The 18,662-nt window shown below is 46.5% G+C and overlaps 1 protein-coding gene across 8 annotated transcripts in view; it reads right to left on the bottom strand.

Annotated features, from left to right (window-relative positions):
• The window catches only part of TEDC1 (tubulin epsilon and delta complex 1), a 205,109-nt gene that overhangs the window by 47,068 nt on the left and 139,379 nt on the right, over nucleotides 1–18,662 (bottom strand). For all 8 annotated transcript variants that reach the window (XR_010590042.1, XR_006174597.2, XM_065555734.1 and 5 more), the window contains one exon: nucleotides 15,955–16,167. Coding sequence is in view for 6 of the 8 variants with exons in the window: in XM_065555734.1 (XP_065411806.1) it covers nucleotides 15,955–16,167 (213 nt within the window). In the remaining 2 variants the exon portion in view is untranslated. The remainder of the gene's footprint in view (nucleotides 1–15,954; nucleotides 16,168–18,662) is intronic.

Raw genomic sequence — 18,662 nt, 5'->3', positions numbered from 1 at the left:
CAAAGAAAAGCTGCCATGACTGCCATGCATTTGGTGAAGACACGGGGGGCTGTGTGCAGGCCGAACGGGAGAGCTGTGAACTAATAGTGCATCTTGCTCACCACGAACTGAAGAAAGCGTCACGAAAGAAAGTGAGATTAAGTGATTGAAATGTGAAAATAAGTGTCCTTCATATCGAGGGCAGCGTAACAGTCTCCTGAATCCAGGGAGGGAACCATCGTGCTCAGGGAGACCATGCGGAACTTCAGATTGACGATATGTCTGTTGAGCTCCCTGAGGTCCAGAATGGGCCGTAGGCCTCCTTTTGCCTTGGGGACGAGGAAGTAACATGAGCAGAAACCCTTGCCTCTGAGCTCCTGAGGCACCTCCTCCATGGCTCCTAGAGCGAGGAGGGACTGTACCTCCTGAATAAGGAGTTGCTCGTGAGAGGTGTCCCTGAAGAGGGATGGGCAAGGGGGGTGGGAGGGCGGAGTGGAACAGACGTGGATAGAATATCCCGCCTCTACCGTGCGGAGGACCCATCGGTCCGATGTAATAAGGGACCATGCCTGGTAGAAGCGGGATAGATGGTTCAGAAAGGGAGGAGAGCTGACTGGGTTGTGGACTGGTAATCCGTCCTCATGCGCATCTTCAAAAGGTGTGCTTAGGGCCTGGACTGACCCTGCCCCTGACCAGGGGGAGGGTGTGATGGCCTGCACCGAGAGCATCTGCTCCTCCTACGGGCGAAATCCTGCCTGGATCTAGCAGGGAAGGAATGTTGTTGGGTGGGCTGTGGCTTGAACGGCTTTCTCTGAGTTGCCTGGGTATGCATGCCTAAAGAATCATAGAATATCAGGGTTGGAAGGGACCTCAGGAAGTCATCTAGTCCAACTCCCTGCTCAAAGCAGGACGAATCCCCAATTTTTGCCCCAGATCCCTAAATGGCCCCCTCAAGGACTGAACTTGCAACCCTGGGTTTGGCAGGCCAATGCTCAAACCACTAAGCTATCCCTCCCCCCATTTAATGGTGTTGCGCAAATCTTTCAGGGTATGCAGTCTTGAGTTGGTCTGTTCGGCAAACAGGCCTTGGCTGTTAAATGGAAGGTCCTGGATCGTTTGTTGTACTTCAGGTGGGAGACCCGAGGATTGGAGCCAGGCGTTTCGTTGCATAGCAATGCCAGACGCCAGTGTGCGCGCTGCCGCGGCATCGACTGAGCCTTGAAGAGAGATGCGGGTCACTAGTCTGCCCTCCTCAGCAATGACCCCTAGCTGCATGCGTGACTCAGATGGAAGAAGCTCCTGGAACTTTTGAATAGCAGACCAAGAGTTGTAATTGTATCTGCTAAGGATCGTGAGTTGATTAGCGATCCAAAGGGAAAGACCACCGGTGGAATAAACCTTTCTCCCAAAGAGATCCAGGCATTTTTGCACCCTTTGATTTAGGGGCTGGCCCCCTGCTGACCCTGCCTTTCTTTCTCATTTACCACATCCACCACCAGGGAACATGGGGCAGGATGGGTAAAGAGGTATTCATACCTCTTCATGGGGACAAAGAATTTCCTTTCAGCTCCCTTGGACGTGGGGGGAATGGAGGCCGGAGTTTGCCAGATTGTTTTGGCATTAGATTGAATGGTTTTAATCACCGGCAAAGCTACTCTAGAAAGCCCTTCTGGTGCCAGGATGTCCACCATAGGGTCCTCATCCTCTACAACCTCCTCCACGTGGAGGTTCATGTTCAGGACCACCCGCTGGAGAAGCTCCTGCAATGCCCTAAAGTCCATAGGAGGTGGGCAGGATGTGGACGTGCCCACCACAGCCTTGTCAGGGGAGGACGAGGAAGATGCTACCAGGAGGGCAGAGTCCGAAACAATCCATTCGTCTGTTGGGTCCGGATCCTCCTGAGCACCGGGGGTAACTTCCACCTGGGGTGGGACTGGTTCCAGAGTTTGTGGTGGGTCTGGAGGGGAGCGGCTGAGGGTTGCCTCGGGAAGACGGGGCCCTAAACATGATGGCAGGGAGGCGAAGCGGGGGGTCGCCCTGGGCCTGGTGGTATGCCCAGGGGGTCCAGAATTGCCACTGGGGTTGCCAGTGGGGCACTGAGGTGTCATGTCCAAGACTTCCCGGGCCTGATCAGGGTACGTCCAAAGCTCCTGATGCCCTACCCGACCTAAGGGAGGGAGACTGGGGGCATGACGGCCAAGGAGGGGCAGTGCGCGAGTGCACCAAGGAAGGCACCGCGTCCCCTGACGAGCGGGATGGGTGCCGCGGGGAGTAGCGAGATTTGTGCAGTGATTGGTGCTGATATGGAGAGCGGTGCCGTGAGTTCAATGGGTGCCGAGAAGTTGGATCTTGCCTTGAAGGAGAGTGGCACTGAGAGAGTGCCTGGGACTGGTGCCGTCATGGCGAGCGGTGCCGTGACGGAGACCAGCGCCGTGATGGAGACCGGTGCCATGCAGGAGAGCGGTGCCGAGCCAGAGATCTGCACCGTGCCAGAGAGTGGTGCTGCGAAGGGGAGCGGTGCTGCGGTCGACAACTTGGAGAGGCACGGTGCCGCAATGGAGAGCGGTGCGCTGAATGACATCGGTCCAAGCGGTGCCGTGAGGTGTCAGAGCACGACCTAGACTTCGAGTGGGACCACGACCTGTCAGCCGACAACCATCTCGAGTGGGAACGCCTCTGAGGATCAGGGCTGCGAGACCAGTGCCAAGAGTCGGACCGGCGCCATGAGTCAGACCGGCACGTAGCATACGTGCAGTGCCGGAACTCAGCACGCCGCCGGGACTCAGAGCGGCGCAGTGAAGCTGGCCTGGGGGAAGACTGTCCAAACCTTGCTGGTTTTCCCCTCGATGGTACCAGGGCTCGGGATGGTGGAGGCCTAGAGACCGGGGACACAGGCGCAGTCATTTCAATGAGCCCTCTAGTGGCCTCAAAGGTATCTGGGATGGAGGGCAGCGTGACCTCCTCCACTTGCAGGGGTTCCGGTGGTGCAGGGCTGCTCGGAGGCCCGAGGGCCTGTGCGGGCTGAGACCTAGTGGAGAATCTGTCGGTCTTAGGGGCATGGTCTGCACCCTGTCCTGGAGGGGCCTCGGTGTCCGCTTCAGGCCTCTGAGGAGGTCCTCCCATGGCCTGTTTTTTACCGGCAGCCAGGGAGTGGAAACGGTGTCATGGGGAGTGCTTCTGGGCCCCGGGAGATCGTCGACCCCTAGGAGGGCACGCCGAGTCCTTTTGCGGTGCTGTAGATAGCACCGCTGGAGGAGCGCTCCGCACCGAGGCGCTTGGGCCCAAATCTTGTGAAGGGCAGAGAGCAGACTCCATGAGGAATGCCCCTTTCCTTTCTTGTGCGGAGTTTAAACGCTTTGCAAATTTTACACTTGTCAGCCTGGTGGGCCTCTCCCAGACACCGAAGACAGGAGTCGTGGGGATTGCCCGTGGGCATAGGCTTACCGCAGGAGCTGCAGGGTTTGAAGCCCTGGGACGGCATGCCCTGGAGCACCGCAGGGCACTCGTTGAAGAGGAAGACCCCCTCCCTCCCAACTGCTATAAACTATACTTAACACTAGATAACGACTAACAATTAACTAACAATGGTAACTATATACAGAAATGGAAAGATAGCTAGGGAGTAGTGGAGCACTTGATAACAAGAGACCACTGTTCCAACAACCGTCACTGGCGGTAAGAAGGAACTGAAGGGGGGTTGGGCCAGTAGGGTCATATATAGAGCACCATATCAGCACCACTCCAGAGGGCTCCACAGCCGGCCCGATGGGTAGCTGCTAGGGAAAAGTTTCCAACATCCATGCACACAACACGCGCATACATATAACTGGAATAGATATGAGCAAGCACTCGAAGAATGAGCAGGATTCGATCAGGGATCCTCTGAGGAATGTTTCTCAACAATAATTTTCCACATGATTTTAGAAGCTAGGTCCTAAGCCAGGTTAGCTAGGTGATCAACCTTGATTGAAGAGGAGGTATGTGTGTTTGATCAGAACCACTAAGGGTATGTCTGCACTGCAATAAAACACCCATGGCTGGCCCAGATCAGCTGACTCAGGCTCGCAGGGCTAGAAAAATGCAGCATAGATGTTTGGGCTCGGGCTGAAGCCCAAATTCTGGGACCCTCCCACAGGGGGTCTTACCCTCCCACTTCACAGGGTCTGGAACCCTCACACCTCATGGGGTTTGGACCCAAGCCCAAACATCTACACTACAATTTTATAGCCTTGCAGCCTGAACCCCATGAACCCACATCAGCTGACCCAGGCCCGCTGCAGGACTGCAATGTAGACAAACCCTAAGAAAACGAATGGCAGAACCTGCTGTTAGGAGAAAGTTGTCCCATTCATCATTCTTTCCCCATCTTCTGCACTCCTACCAGCACAGCAGAGCACATGATATCCTTAAGAAATGACTGGCTAAGTCTGCTGTATGTTTTATGTACATGTTTATCAATATCACAAAGTTGGAATTTCCTTCCTAGAAATATTGGGAAATGAGTCACAACAATTAAACCAGGGACAATGTACCAAAACACAAGAGCTTTGGAACAACAATTAAGGAATTTCTAAATCCATTACTTTATACAGGGCCAAACTCTCTGCTAACACAACTCCATGAAACCAAGGGAGTTATGTCAGCCGAGAATTTGTCCCATAGTTTAATTTATATTAAAATTGCACATAAAGCATGAGCCTGGTCTCCTTTGCTGTGCTGCTGCTGCCCATGTCCTCCATTGCTCTCTCTGAATGTTGGTTTTTTTTTCTCCTTTTGCCTCTGGGTTTTGTTCCCACACCTCCATATCTGAGGCCCGGCCAGCCAAGCATTTTCCAGAGTGCCTCCTGTAGCACCATTAGTTCTTCAGTTCCATTTTGCAGGTGTACTTGGTCTTACCTCAGCGTAAGAGACTGGACTTCATGACCTCTCGAGGTCCCTTCCAGTCCTACATTTCTATGAAAAACTCAACCGACAACTGCTTAGTGCTCCAGATGGAGGTTTTTAATTACGAAGTAGAATATACAAGTGCTCTGGGGCTATGGTGAAATGGGGGGAAGGAGTATTGAGGAAATATCCTGACATGCTTTGAAGTTTTTAACTAGCTTTTTTCCTCAAATGAAGTGCAGCAACAGGCTTCCCCCCAGTGTTCTTGCTCCTTCCTGCACCCCAAGTGGCTTGTGTCATTAACTATTCATTTTGCTAATTTACTTTATATCTTCATATTTGCAAAGTCCCGATGAACTATACTAAATGGCACAAAAATCAAAGAAAGAATGTTTACTTCAAAATAGAAAAGAACCCCAGATAAACATTCTATTTTAGAGTACTCTGGTGAAGGCTCAATCATGGCTTTGCCATGGGCCCTGTTTATGGGGCAGCATGGAAGCAAAGTCACAGTCTACTCCCCAGCTCCCTACTGCTCCAGGGGGAGGGGACGTACCCTGGGCCAGCCCTACACCTGGCGCAGGGCATATCCCCCAGTGCACAAGCACGTCTGGGTTGCCCAGTGCACATGTGGGAGCAGAGTAGTCCCCACCTAACTGCATAGGAGTGGTGGCTCTTTGCAAGCTGTTCTCCTCACCCCATAATGCAAATAGCTGGTAATTAAGGTGAAATTCAGACTCCACCTCAATAAGACATTTAGGATGAGGCTGCAGAACCATTTTATCCCTGTGGAACACCGGAGCATCAGCCACTGGAGCCTGAGTCTCACCTATCCCCTTTATAAATGATACAGGATCAACTTTGCATCCCACAGACATGAGAGCACCACATAGCCATCAGTTCTGTATGGAAGATTAGGCTCTTCAAAATCTCTTTATTTCAGATTATGCCAATCCTACAGCAGGGTGCTCTGCTGAGATGGCTGCTACAAGAAGTCCTGAGGGAATGCAAAAACTATTTAGATGGTTTGAGACACAATAAATCTGACTATTACTATTAGACCATGCCAATGGAGCATAATAAAGCCAACTTCCATATAAGGGTCTACATTTCCTCATGGAGGTACCTTGGGCAAGTCACATCACCTCCCCGTACCTCAGTTTCCCCGATATGTGAATGGGGATAATGATACTGACCTCCTTTGTAAAGCACTTTGAGATCTCTGTATGAAAAATGCTATACAAGAGGTAGGTATTATTACCGCAAATCAGAGTTAATCCACGTTCCAAGCCAAGGTGTCACTCAAAGGATATCTGAAGGAGTAGGGAAGTAAAGAGGATATGACAATGAGAGTGCCAAAAAACCCGAGAACCAATATTGGTGAGCCTGCGTCAGGGTTTCTAAAATAACTTGAGCATTTTCTTGTTTGATCTTTCAATTACTCAGTCGAAGGTACTGGAGGTAAGGCATAATAGGGTCCAGAAAACGGGAGCCCAAAAGTCTGGATCTAGCCTGTATGTCAAAGAAACCCCAAGCTGTTCCACCATGACGTCAGTACTACGACGACCTCAGAGACTGCACATCAAGCCACAGCATCAGACACATAACAGGCTGTCCTTGGGGCATGTCTGGATACTTGCCTCAGCTGGAAGCTGATCTAAAACAGACAGTGATTTATTATAGGAAATAAAACCATAAAGACCCTTGGGAAATGACTTCTTTACAAGGAAGATCAAATACTGAGCAAGCCAGGCAGAAACAAACACTATGCTGTCACAAATGGAGCACCTCTCGAACACCAAGTGCTTCAATCTGGAGCATGGTGATGAGGCCCGGTCAAGAATGGAATAGCCCAAAGCCAACTGGAACAGCATCCTTATTCTTTGTATTGGAGTAGTGCCTGATTAAGTGGGTCCCCAAATAGGACTGGAGTCCTACTGTGCTAAGCACTCTACATACACAGAGCGAGAGGCAGTCCTACCCCAAAGAGCTTGCAATCTCAACAGCCAAGACAGACAAAGGGCAAGTGAAAGAATGGATTATCATCACCCTTTTACAGATACAGAAAGGAGGCACACAGAGATAAAATGATATGCCTAACGTCTGTCCGCAGCAGAGCTGGGAAATGAACCCAGATCTCCAGAGTCCTAGTCCAGTGGTTTAACCACAAGGCCAAAACATGTCAAAGATGCACATCTTATTAGCTACATTAAAACAAACACAACAAAACAAAAAACGGCACCTTAATCCCATCTCCCACTGCCCCGGTGGCCCAGCTATCCTGTGTTACAATTGCTAACCAAACGTTCTATCCTTATTCAACCCTGTGCACCCAAAAGAGAAAGATACACCACCACCATTGCTGCCACCTCTCCTTGAAAGAGGTGAAAAATAAAGATTACAGAGATGGTGCTTGTGTGACTGAACCTCTCAACAGGAACAGCCTCTCTTGTCCCAGTTATCCTGTACAGGTCCAGCCTCTCCCCAGCAATCCCATGGAGGGAAGGAGGTTGTAAAGAGTTCTGTGTGTTGGAGACAGGCTTTACCTTTTAATAATGCAGCAATAACACTGCACATTAGCAGAAGACAGAGTGGCACTCAGTCAGTGATATACATAGATTAGATTAGCTAGAAATGGGGTCATCATGGGGAATGAACGGTGCTTTAATGGGAAAAAAATATTTTGCACTCGATGGGCACCATCAACATGGGGAAACTGACCATGTGCTGAAATTATTTTCAACAACTGATTTTAAAATGGTTTCCACTAGCACATTCAGAGCAGTGGGACATGACACAGCTCTGCACTCAAGGATCCTGGAAATATCACTTTCCAAAACATATTGAAAAGATCTGTCCAGCCAGCCCCCTCTCCAATCCCAGGTCACTTCATAGATCACTGGTTTCAGAACAAAAATGGCAAGTTCCCACCACACCTTCCTGTACAGTCCTAATCCTGTCCTTGGATGCACTTACATGAGTTCTCCCAAACTCACCTGCTTCTGATGCTCCCTGGAGCCAAATGTGATGAGGAGGGCCCCAGACCTCAGCAGAGAAGATGATGCAGCAGTGTTGTGATGTCACCAACTCAGGCCTTAAAAAATTTTGGCCCCGGGGGCAGCAGGGGCAGGTGAGTCTGGGAAGCTGATGTAAATGTATTCAGCGACAAGATTAGGAATTCACAGGAAGGTATGGCAAGGAGGGTTGGATATTCCTTGGGTTTGTATGATGGCAGTATTCTCTTGTTTGTTCCCCAGCCCTGGGAGTGACCTTGGCATGGCAGCTGGCCTTCTCTGCTATTTCACTTCTGAAACAGACAGCACTAAAGACTTCTGCCTCCATCACAGCTGCATGTGTCTGTGTAGAATATTCAAAGTAAAAGGGAGTGATAAAATAAGTAATTAAGAGTTTCCAGAATGGGCACCACTACTTATAACAATACAAGTAGTAGTCCAGAAGAAGAGATGGACATATTTGGGGCATCTTTTAAGAATGCCTGATTATAGGCTACCTAATCAAGCATTTCTTTGGTGACCCCAGGGCAAGAGATGGAGAGGCCTACCTAGATCACACTCCATAGCACAATGTGCAACAATCCGGTTCTCGGGAGGAAGGGGGTAATTACATGGGATGTCCAGTTCCAAGCAATGTCCATGTGTATCCGTAATAAGGAGCACATTCTGAGACAAATTAAATGAGGCACAGCTCTTGGGCTTGTGGGATATGCAGGGGCTCACTACACGAGCTGACCTTCAAGAGATCCAGTCAGCGCTTACACTAGTTTATTGCAAGTGGTCCTATTCCAGAAGGCCCTATTCTTCCTCCCTGCTATGTAATGAGACACCTCTCAGAAAGCAACACCATCAACCATAGCAGAGGGAGGCCCACGACCAACTCAACCACTCAAGCGTCAGCAGGTTTCACTCACTGGACTTTTGGAAGCAGTTGAGGAACTTAGGGCTGCCACTTGCACCTCAGAGCCATGACTCATGCCATTACATTCCATAAAATATTACAAAGAAGAGGCAAAAGAAAAGAAAATATACATTGAGAGATAGACCTCGAGAGAGGAGAGACCCAGCTACTATTCCTAATGAGCAAGCTGAAGAAACAGGAAAAATACAAAAGCACAACTACCAGTAGCCCTAGATGATACCTGAATAGAATGGGAATATGCACCACAATGTAGACAAAGAAAGTAGTGGGTTCCAGTGCTCCATACAGTCATGGTAAAAAACTTATGGCATGGGCCTGGAGCAATAATCTCTAGTATACTCATAAGCCTCAATATTTAGATCCATGACTGGGCAAGCATGCAACCACAATGGGTTATATGGAGGGGTGTATGCAACTTCACATGAGCAGATTTACTCGATGCGAGCTCATCCTCAAAGGAGACCCATTAGTAGCAATACAGCATAATTATAACCATAACCCCAAGGGATTCTGGCTTGACTTGGACTGCTGAGGAACACGGAAGACTCCCAAGTTGCAGCATCACACGCCTCACAGAAACTCAGCAGGCTGTAAGTGTCTATCTGAATAAACCTAAAGAAATTATCATCCACAGCCAAACATCCTTCAATGTTTCAACATGCATTTCTGAATGTTTAACTCAGCTTGAAACCAAATCCTCTCTCAAATTGGGGAGTAAATAATAAATGAAATGCTCAGAAAAGAAAAAAACAACAACAATTTCTCCTTTGGAAGAAGGACATTTCTGCTTGTACAGTTTAATTTATTTCTGAGCTGAGAGTCGTTTTTAAAACGTAGTCATTTCATGCAAGTTTTTGATCCTTTGCAAACCCTGAAAATGTCTCCAAAGAACAAAGTTTTTGCCTGATTCTAGATGGAACAGAATAAAGCTGAGAATTCATATCACATTTCTGGATACACGGGTATGTTTTCTCTCTCCCCTCCTTCAAGTTTCTGAACCCATTACTCCCTCACACACAGGTATCAGTAAAACTGTCACATCAGTCGAGGTGGCAGAAGTATGCCAGTTGGTATTTATGCACAGAGAAATTCTTTCAGAGTTTGGATTGATTAAAATGTCATTCCAACCACATGTTCAAAGAAAGAGCTGCAGGATGACAAAAACTTCTCACCCAAGAGATAGTTTTTAATTTTAAAAAGGGATTTAGGACAAATCATTTTAACTAAAAGACCTGCTGTGTGCAAACTAACTAAAAAGTCAACCATATGAGTAGCTGAATTACTTTCTATGTCACAATTATAATCAGCCTACAAAGAGCTGGTTTTCTGATGAAAAGCAGACATCACATCATAGCAGTGACATTACTATTCACTGAGAAATGCCTACAGTCAGCTGCCAATAATTTTTTGTTCTAGAAGGCCTTTTTCAGATGCTTATTCCTTTGCTAATTTTTTTTTTACTTTGGGGCTGAAGTTTGGGAAGTTTCTTCTCAGGTTTTTCTTTTTATTTTGAAAGTTTCAGCAAAAATCTCTAATCCTTTTCAAGAAGGAAGAGAGTGGGGAAACATACTTTTGCATTTATTAATAAAAAGCTTGGGAACTTTAAAAAAAAAGACCTAAAGGTTCAATGGGAGGTGACAGGAACTTGAAGTTTACAAAGGAAATAAGCTATGAAAGTTGGAGATGTGCCTTTAGTGGTTGGATGAAAACTGATTTTCACGTGACTGAGATACAGTGGTTCAAATAGCATACTTGTGGATGCACACATTTTTGTTATACGATCCAATCTAAGCAAGTGGGCACAAGGCTGTAATAAAGGTGTGACACCCACCCATGGGAGTCTTCTTAAGAATCATAGAATCATAGAATATCAGAGTTGGAAGGGACCTCAAGAGGTCATCTAGTCCAACCCCCTGCTCAAAGCAGGACCAATTCCCAGCTAAATCATCCCAGCCAGGGCTTTGTCAAGCCGGGCCTTAAAAACCTCCAAGGAAGGAGACTCCACCACCTCCCTAGGTAACGCATTCCAGTGTTTCACCACCCTCCTAGTGAAATAGTTTTTCCTGATATCCAACCTGGACTTCCCCCACCGCAACTTGAGACCATTGCTCCTTGTTCTGTCATCTGCCACCACTGAGAACAGCCGAGCTCCATCCTCTTTGGAACCCCCCTTCAGGTAATTGAAGGCTGCTATCAAATCCCCCCTCATTCTTCTCTTCTGGAGACTAAACAATCCCAGTTCTCTCAGCCTCTCCTCATAAGTCATATGCTCCAGACCCCTAATCATTTTTGTTGCCCTCCGCTGGACTCTTTCCAATTTTTCCACATCCTTCTTGTAGTGTGGGGCCCAAAACTGGACACAGTATTCCAGATGAGGCCTCACCAATGTCGAATAAAGGGGAACGATCACGTTCCTCGATCTGCTGGCAATGCCCCTACTTATACAGCCCAAAATGCCGTTAGCCTTCTTGGCAACAAGAGCACACTGTTGACTCATATCCAGCTTCTCGTCCACTGTGACCCCTAGGTCCTTTTCAGCAGAACTGCTACCTAGCCATTCGGTCCCTAGTCTGTAGCAGTGCATGGGATTCTTCCGTCCTAAGTGCAGGACTCTGCACTTGTCCTTGTTGAACCTCATCAGGTTTTTTTCTGCCCAATCCTCTAATTTGTCTAGGTCCCTCTGTATCCGATCCCTACCCTCTAGTGTATCTACCACGCCTCCTAGTTTAGTGTCATCTGCAAACTTGCTGAGAGTGCAGTCCACACCATCCTCCAGATCATTAATAAAGATATTAAACAAAACCGGCCCCAGGACCGACCCTTGGGGCACTCCACTTGAAACGGGCTGCCAACTAGACATGGAGCCATTGATCACTACCCGTTGAGCCCGACGATCTAGCCAGCTTTCTATCCACCTTACAGTCCATTCATCCAGCCCATACTTCTTTAACTTGGTGGCAAGAATACTGTGGGAGACAGTATCAAAAGCTTTGCTAAAGTCAAGAAATAACACATCCACTGCTTTCCCCTCATCCACAGAGCCAGTTATCTCCTCATAGAAGGCAATTAGGTTAGTCAGGCACGACTTCCCCTTCGTGAATCCATGCTGACTGTTCCTGATCACTTTCCTTTCCTCTAAATGTTTCATAATTGATTCCTTGAGGACCTGCTCCATAATTTTTCCAGGGACTGAGGTGAGGCTGACTGGCCTGTAGTTCCCCGGATCCTCCTTCTTCCCTTTTTTAAAGATGGGCACTACATTAGCCTTTTTCCAGTCATCTGGGACCTCCCCCGATCGCCATGAGTTTTCAAAAATAATGGCTAATGGCTCTGCAATCTCACCCGCCAACTCCTTTAGCACCCTCGGATGCAGCGCATCCGGCCCCATGGACTTGTGCACGTCCAGTTTTTCTAAATAGTCCCGAACCACTTCTTTCTCCACAGAGGGCTGGTCACCTTCTCCCCATGCTGTACTGCCCAGTGCAGCAATCTGGGAGTTGACCTTGTGCGTGAAGACAGAGGCAAAAAAATCATTGAGTACATTAGCTTTTTCCACATCCTCGGTCACTAGGTTGCCTCCCTCATTCAGTAAGGGGCCCACACTTTCCTTGATTTTCTTCTTGTTGCTAGCATACCTGAAGAAACCCTTCTTGTTACTCTTAACATCTCTTGCTAACTGCAACTCCAAGTGTGATTTGGCCTTCCAAGATTATTTCTGGTCTCTTTAACACAGGACCGGCCCATATCCAAGACAGATCAGTCAGTATCCACTGACTCCACTGGCTACTGTACATCATCTCTTTTCTGACACATCAAATTCTTCATTTTGTAGTCTTTTTTCACAAGAATCTCATTTCTTCTGGGGAAGAGGTAGAAGATTGTTTGAGTGGGGGCTAGAGAAGGCTCTGCATTCAGCATGCTTGCAGGAATAAGACAGACTGAGGGGAGACAGTATTTTGCATAAGGATTCTCGACTTTATTCTGTTCCATCTTGCATATATATATATATATATATATATATATATATATATATATATATATATATATATATATATATATATATCATAGAACTAAAGGGACCCCGAAGGGTCATTGAGTCCAGCCCCCTGCTTTCACTAGCAGGACCAAGTACTGATTTTTCCCCAGATCCCTAAGTGGCCCCCTCAAGGATTGCACTCACAACCCTGGGTTTAGCAGGCCAATGCTCAAACCACTGAGCTATCCCTCCTCCCCTGACAGCTGGGAGGATTGCTATAAGAAAGACTGATGGAGAATCATCTGACCTTCTTCTTCCCAAAAGGTGCTGTTATTTAGTATTACAGAATGGTTCTTTGTAGGATGTGGAAGGGGAGGCACTTCTGATAAACCATCTTTTTAACACCACATCCCGCTGCACTGCCTTTGTTTCAATGGTTATACCTTCCATTACATTCACTGAATCTCAGATATACTGCAATGTATGACCAGCACATCAATCAAGTACACAAATTCAGGACATTTATTTCAATGTACAATTAATGATTCCTTACTTTTTTCTTTTATAAAAGCAAGGAAATGAAACCCCAAAAGTTACATTAAAGCAATAGGAGAGATGAGATTTTAAATACGCAAAGTTATTAAGGCATTAATATGATTTAATATGAAGGCAGTATTTAATAGCATTTATGGTAATATACACAGAAGTCAGAGTTTACTTTGCTCTGGGAGCCATACACTGGAATTTTATTTTTTGAGTGTTCAAAATCTCAGATCTCCTATTGCTTTAATGTAGGTTTTCCCATTCAACAGAAGAATGCTATTGGTTGGCCATTGCAATCACAGAAACTGTGGGTCAGCCCATACAAAGCAGCCAAACAAAGGGAAAGAGCTAGGTCTACCCCATGCAAAACTACAACCATCTCCCCTGCTTCTTGATCCCACATGACACTCTCTCCACAGCTGCTCTCTCCTGTGGTGACCTCGCCTCTCACACCCATCATCCCAAATGGTCCATGTACTTGTTATCCATATATCAGCCACTTCTACCTCACTCCCTTGAGCAACACTCCATTAGCCTCTATTCTCCCCATGCCCTATTGTCTTTCACACTGCAGTTTTTCCAACAATTTCTTCTTGGATTTTGATTGCTGTCTCTTCCTCTCAAGACAGTCATCCTTCATGACTTCAGCTTCCTGTCTGATACCTCAACATCCTGTCTTCCTCACTCTCACTCCCTCATTTGACCTTCAACCCTGGATCAACCCCACTTGTCAAAAGGGCCATTTATCCATCCTTGTCTTCATTACACCTGCTCCCCTCACCATTTCTGAATACCCGAGTTCCCCCCTACAACCACCACCAGATCCTTAACACACACATCCCCTGATTCACCTACCTCCACCTAGCCTTGTCATGAGCTCCAATCCATCAACTTCTAGGACTTCTCTTCCACACTCCCACCCATCCCCAGTTCTCTCATCCCTCTCCTCAGCAGTCAGAAGTCCAATCCTTCCACTAAACCTGATTCCTTTGCCTGTTCCACCACCAAGTCCATTTCACTAACCCCACAACCTTGGCTCACCCCAATGTCCTTCTGCTGCTGTGCCACTGAATGCTCCTGGAGAAAGTCCCCTGGCCACAAAGACTTCTTCCACTTCAACTGTGTTCTCTTCTCCTTCAGTTCTACTGTCTTCCTTGGCAAGCAACACTATTCCTCTCTCACTGACTACCACTCAATTCCTGTTACCTCTTTGCAACCTTCCACTCCCTTCTGAAACCCGCCTCCTTCTCAACTTCCTCAGCCATCTCCAGGAAACTCCCTCTCAGTGAAAACTGACAAGACCTGCTGTGATAAATGAAGTGGGAGTAGCTCCCTTTTATGAACTCCCAGCCAGCTAGCTATAAAATTCCTTTTAGTAGCTGTCCTCTATTTGCTTTACCTGTAAAGAGTTAACAAGCCCACAGGTAAAAGAAAAGGAAGTGGGCACCTGACCAAAAGAGGCAATGGGAAGAGTAGAACTTTTTAAAATTGGGAAAGAAACTTTCCCTTTGTCTGTTGTTCTCTCTGGGCTACAAGGACATGGAGCAATAATGCTATACACAGGAATGCTGTGTAAGGTTTGAACCAGGTATGAAAAATTATCTTCCAGACCTAGAAGGAATCATTGGAAGGCAGGGAATGTTTAGAAGATGTGATTGGGTTTATTTCTGTTTCTTTTTAAGGCTTGTGGACTCTTCTATGCTAACCCCAGATGCTTTTGTTTGCTTGTAACCTTTAAGCTAACCCCCAAGAAAGCTATTTTGGGTGCTTAATTTTTGGAATTGCTCTTTTAAAATCTAGCAAAAGCCTAAGTTCCAGATGTAGTTTCTTCCTTTTTGTTTTTAATAAAATTTACCTTTTTTAAGAACAGGATTGGATTTTTGGTGTCTTAAGAGGTTTGTGCATATGCTGTTTGATTAGCTAGTGACAACAGCTAATTTCCTTTGTTTTCTTTCTCAGCTCTTTCCCCTCGGGAAGGGGGGGGGAGGGAGAAGGCCTTGAAGGTACCCCATAGGGAGGAATTCCCAAGTGCTCCTTCCTGGGTCCAAGGGGTTTTTTTGCATGTGGGTGGTGGCAGCGTTTACCAAGCCAAGGTCAGAGAAAAGCTGTAACCTTGGGAGTTTAAGAAGGCCCCAACCTTCTGCACTTGAAGTGACAGAGTGGAGATTCAGCCTTGACACCTGCCATGATCTCCCCGAACTTTTCTCTTTGATTAACCTCTCCTCCTTTGCCACCATCACAAACACTATGGTTTCCCATCTGCTGTCCTCTTCTTCCCCTCCATTTGGCCCAGTGATCCCATCCTCTCCTGCCTCCCTCTCCTCCATAGTCACTATCCTCTTACTACTTCCCTCACAATGCAAGCACATCTGTCTGGTTTCAGAATGTATTGTCACTGGCGTAGGGATCACCACATCTGCCTGGTTTCTGAACATAACCTCATGGGGTGGGGATTGTACCTTATTTTTTGTTTGAAAAGCACCTAACACTCTGTGGGCATTATCTGAAACAAGTAATAAATAATCATAGTAAGAGTCATAGGAGTTCTGGGGTGAGAATCAGTGCATGGTTCATACACAGTAGTAGTCATCTTGTGAGGTATTTTCCTTAAGTCAAGAAATAAATACAATCCTTACCTTTTCATACCATGCTGACTTCTTGCAATTTACTAGCTCATGCAGTCCATCATGTAGAGTCACTAGATCTTTGGTCAATTTGTCAATTTCTCCAATAATATTGCTAGCACTGTGGCAACACAAGTTAGCATTTGGCAAAGTGTTTTTCTCTTTACAAACATCTTCTGACTTGAATGTATTTGCATCTTCATCAAGGGTATCTAATACAGTTTCCTAAAGGAAAAAATACATGGTAAAAGTTCATTAACTTTATAGCACCAACTGGAAATCATTTGCTTGCCATGTGTTTCTCCAATATTTAATTTTAAGAACTTAGGCCTTGGCTACACTTACCCGCTAGTTCGACGGCTGGAAATCGAACTTCTGGGTTCGACTTATCGCGTCTAGTCTGGACGCGATAAGTCGAACCCGGAAGTGCTCGCCGTCAACTGCGGTACTCCAGCTCGGCGAGAGGAGTACCGCGGAGTCGACGGGGGAGCCTGCCTGCCGAGTGTGGACCAAGGTAAGTTCGAACTAAGGTACTTCGACTTCAGCTACGTTATTCACGTAGCTGAAGTTGCGTACCTTAGTTCGAATTAGGGGGGTAGTGTAGACCAAGCCTTACTGTGAATTGACTGTGGTGATCTCAGACACAGTTACTCCACATATCTAAAAAAACTGTACTATTATTGAACAGAATCTGCTCAGCTTCCTAATAAATACATGTTTTAATGTATTTCTAAATTAGCAAACACCCAAGAGAGAGGAAACTGCCTACTGTAAGCTATACTGCACTGCTGTTATTGAAACCAAACACAATCCATGGAATGTAAGATGGTCACAGCTCAGTGCTCCAGAAGCTCTGAACATGGCCTCCAGAGATCTGAGGAAGGGGTGTTCTCTTTATGACCTCTAAGTTCAAATGTCAGGACGAGAGTGAGATTTTTTTTATATATATATTTAAGGATTATTAATATAATTACTGCACTCAAAGTGAGTAGTGATTATTTCAAACTCTGGCCTAAAACAGTTAACCTGTTTTGTCTTAAATCTTACCCAGGCAAGTATCAGTCTTGAATTCAGTGCACATTGGCTATCTTAGGCCATGTCTACGCTACAGGGACTGTAATAACATAGCTACACTGTCATAGCTATGCCAGCATAACTCCATAGTGTAGATGCAGCCTACAGCAATGGAAGTGGTTTGTCTGCTGCTGTATGAACCCCACCTCCCAAAGCACTGGTAGTTAGGTCAATGGAAGCATTCTTCTGTCAACCTAGCTGAATCTACACTGGGAGTTAGATTGGCATAGCTATAGCACTTGGGGGTGGGGGGATTTTTCACACCCTTGAGTGCTGTAGCTATTTAAATGTAGACCAGGCCCGAGGACTTGTCCTGCAGCTCGTCCGTAGTAGTAGCAGCAGAATAGCACCTTCTACATAAAGTAACAGGCAAGAGTGAAGTGCTATAGCCCACCAGACCAGGAGTATGAGGTAGACGAGGCTTTCTTCGGACAATTAACAGAAGTTCCCAGATCCCAGGCTCTGGTTCTCATGGTAGACTTCAATCACCCTGACATCTGCTGGGAGAGCAATACAGCAATGCACAGACAATCCAGGAAATTTTTGAAGAGTGTTGGGGACAACTTCCTGGTGCAAATGCTGGAGGAACTAACTAGGGGCCATGCTCCTCTTCACCTGCTGCTCACAAACAGGGAAGAATTGGTAGGGGAAGTAGAAGTGGGCAGCAACCTGGGTAGCACTGACCATGAGATGGTCGAGTTCAGGATCCTGACAAAAGGAAGAAAGGAGAGCAGCAGAATACGGACCCTGGACTTCAGAAAAGCAGACTTTGACTCCCTCAGGGAACTGATGGGCAGGATCCCCTGGGAGACTAATATGAGGGGGAAAGGAGTCCAGGAGAACTGGCTGTATTTTAAAGAATCCTTATTGAGGGTGCAGGAACCAACCATCCTTATGTGCAGAAAGAATAGCAAATATGGCAGGCGACCAGCTTGGCTTTACAGAGAAATCTTTGGTGAGCTTGAACACAAAAAGAAAGCTTACAAGAAGTGAAAACTTGGACAGATGACTAGGGAGAAGTATAAAAATATTGCTTGAGCATGCGGGGATGCAAATACTGTAGTGTATTGGGGTAGCCGTGTTAGTCTGTATCCACAAAAACAACAAGGAGTCCGGTGGCACCTTAAAGACTAACAGATTTATTTGGGCATAAGCTTTAGTGGGTAAAAAACCCACTTCTTCAGATGCATGGAATGAAAATTACAGATGCAGGCATTATTATACTGACACATGAAGAGAAGGGAGTTACCTCACAAGTGGAGAACTAAGGTTGACAGGGCCAATACAATCAGGGTGGATGTAGTTCACTCCCAGTAATTGATAAGGAGGTATCAATTCCAGGAGAGGCAAAGCTGCTTTTGTAGTGAGCCAGCCACTCCCAGTCCCTATTCAGTCTGTTAGTCTTTAAGGTGCCACCAAAGTACTGTAGTAAAATCTCTATCTTGAAAGTTGAATTTACAAATGTAAAATTATGTACAAAAAACCTGCATTCAAAAATAAAACTGTAAAACTTTAGAGCCTACAAGTCCACTCAGTCCTACTTTTTGGTCAGCCACTCAGACAAACAAGTTTGGTTACAATTTTCAGGAGATAATGCTGCCTGCTTCTTTTTTACAATATCACCTGAAAGCGAAAACAGGCATTCA

This window comes from Chrysemys picta, chromosome 8 (assembly GCF_011386835.1).
Source record: "Chrysemys picta bellii isolate R12L10 chromosome 8, ASM1138683v2, whole genome shotgun sequence".
NCBI classification, from domain to species: Eukaryota; Metazoa; Chordata; order Testudines; family Emydidae; genus Chrysemys; species Chrysemys picta.
This window is presented reverse-complemented; position numbering and strand designations above follow the sequence as displayed.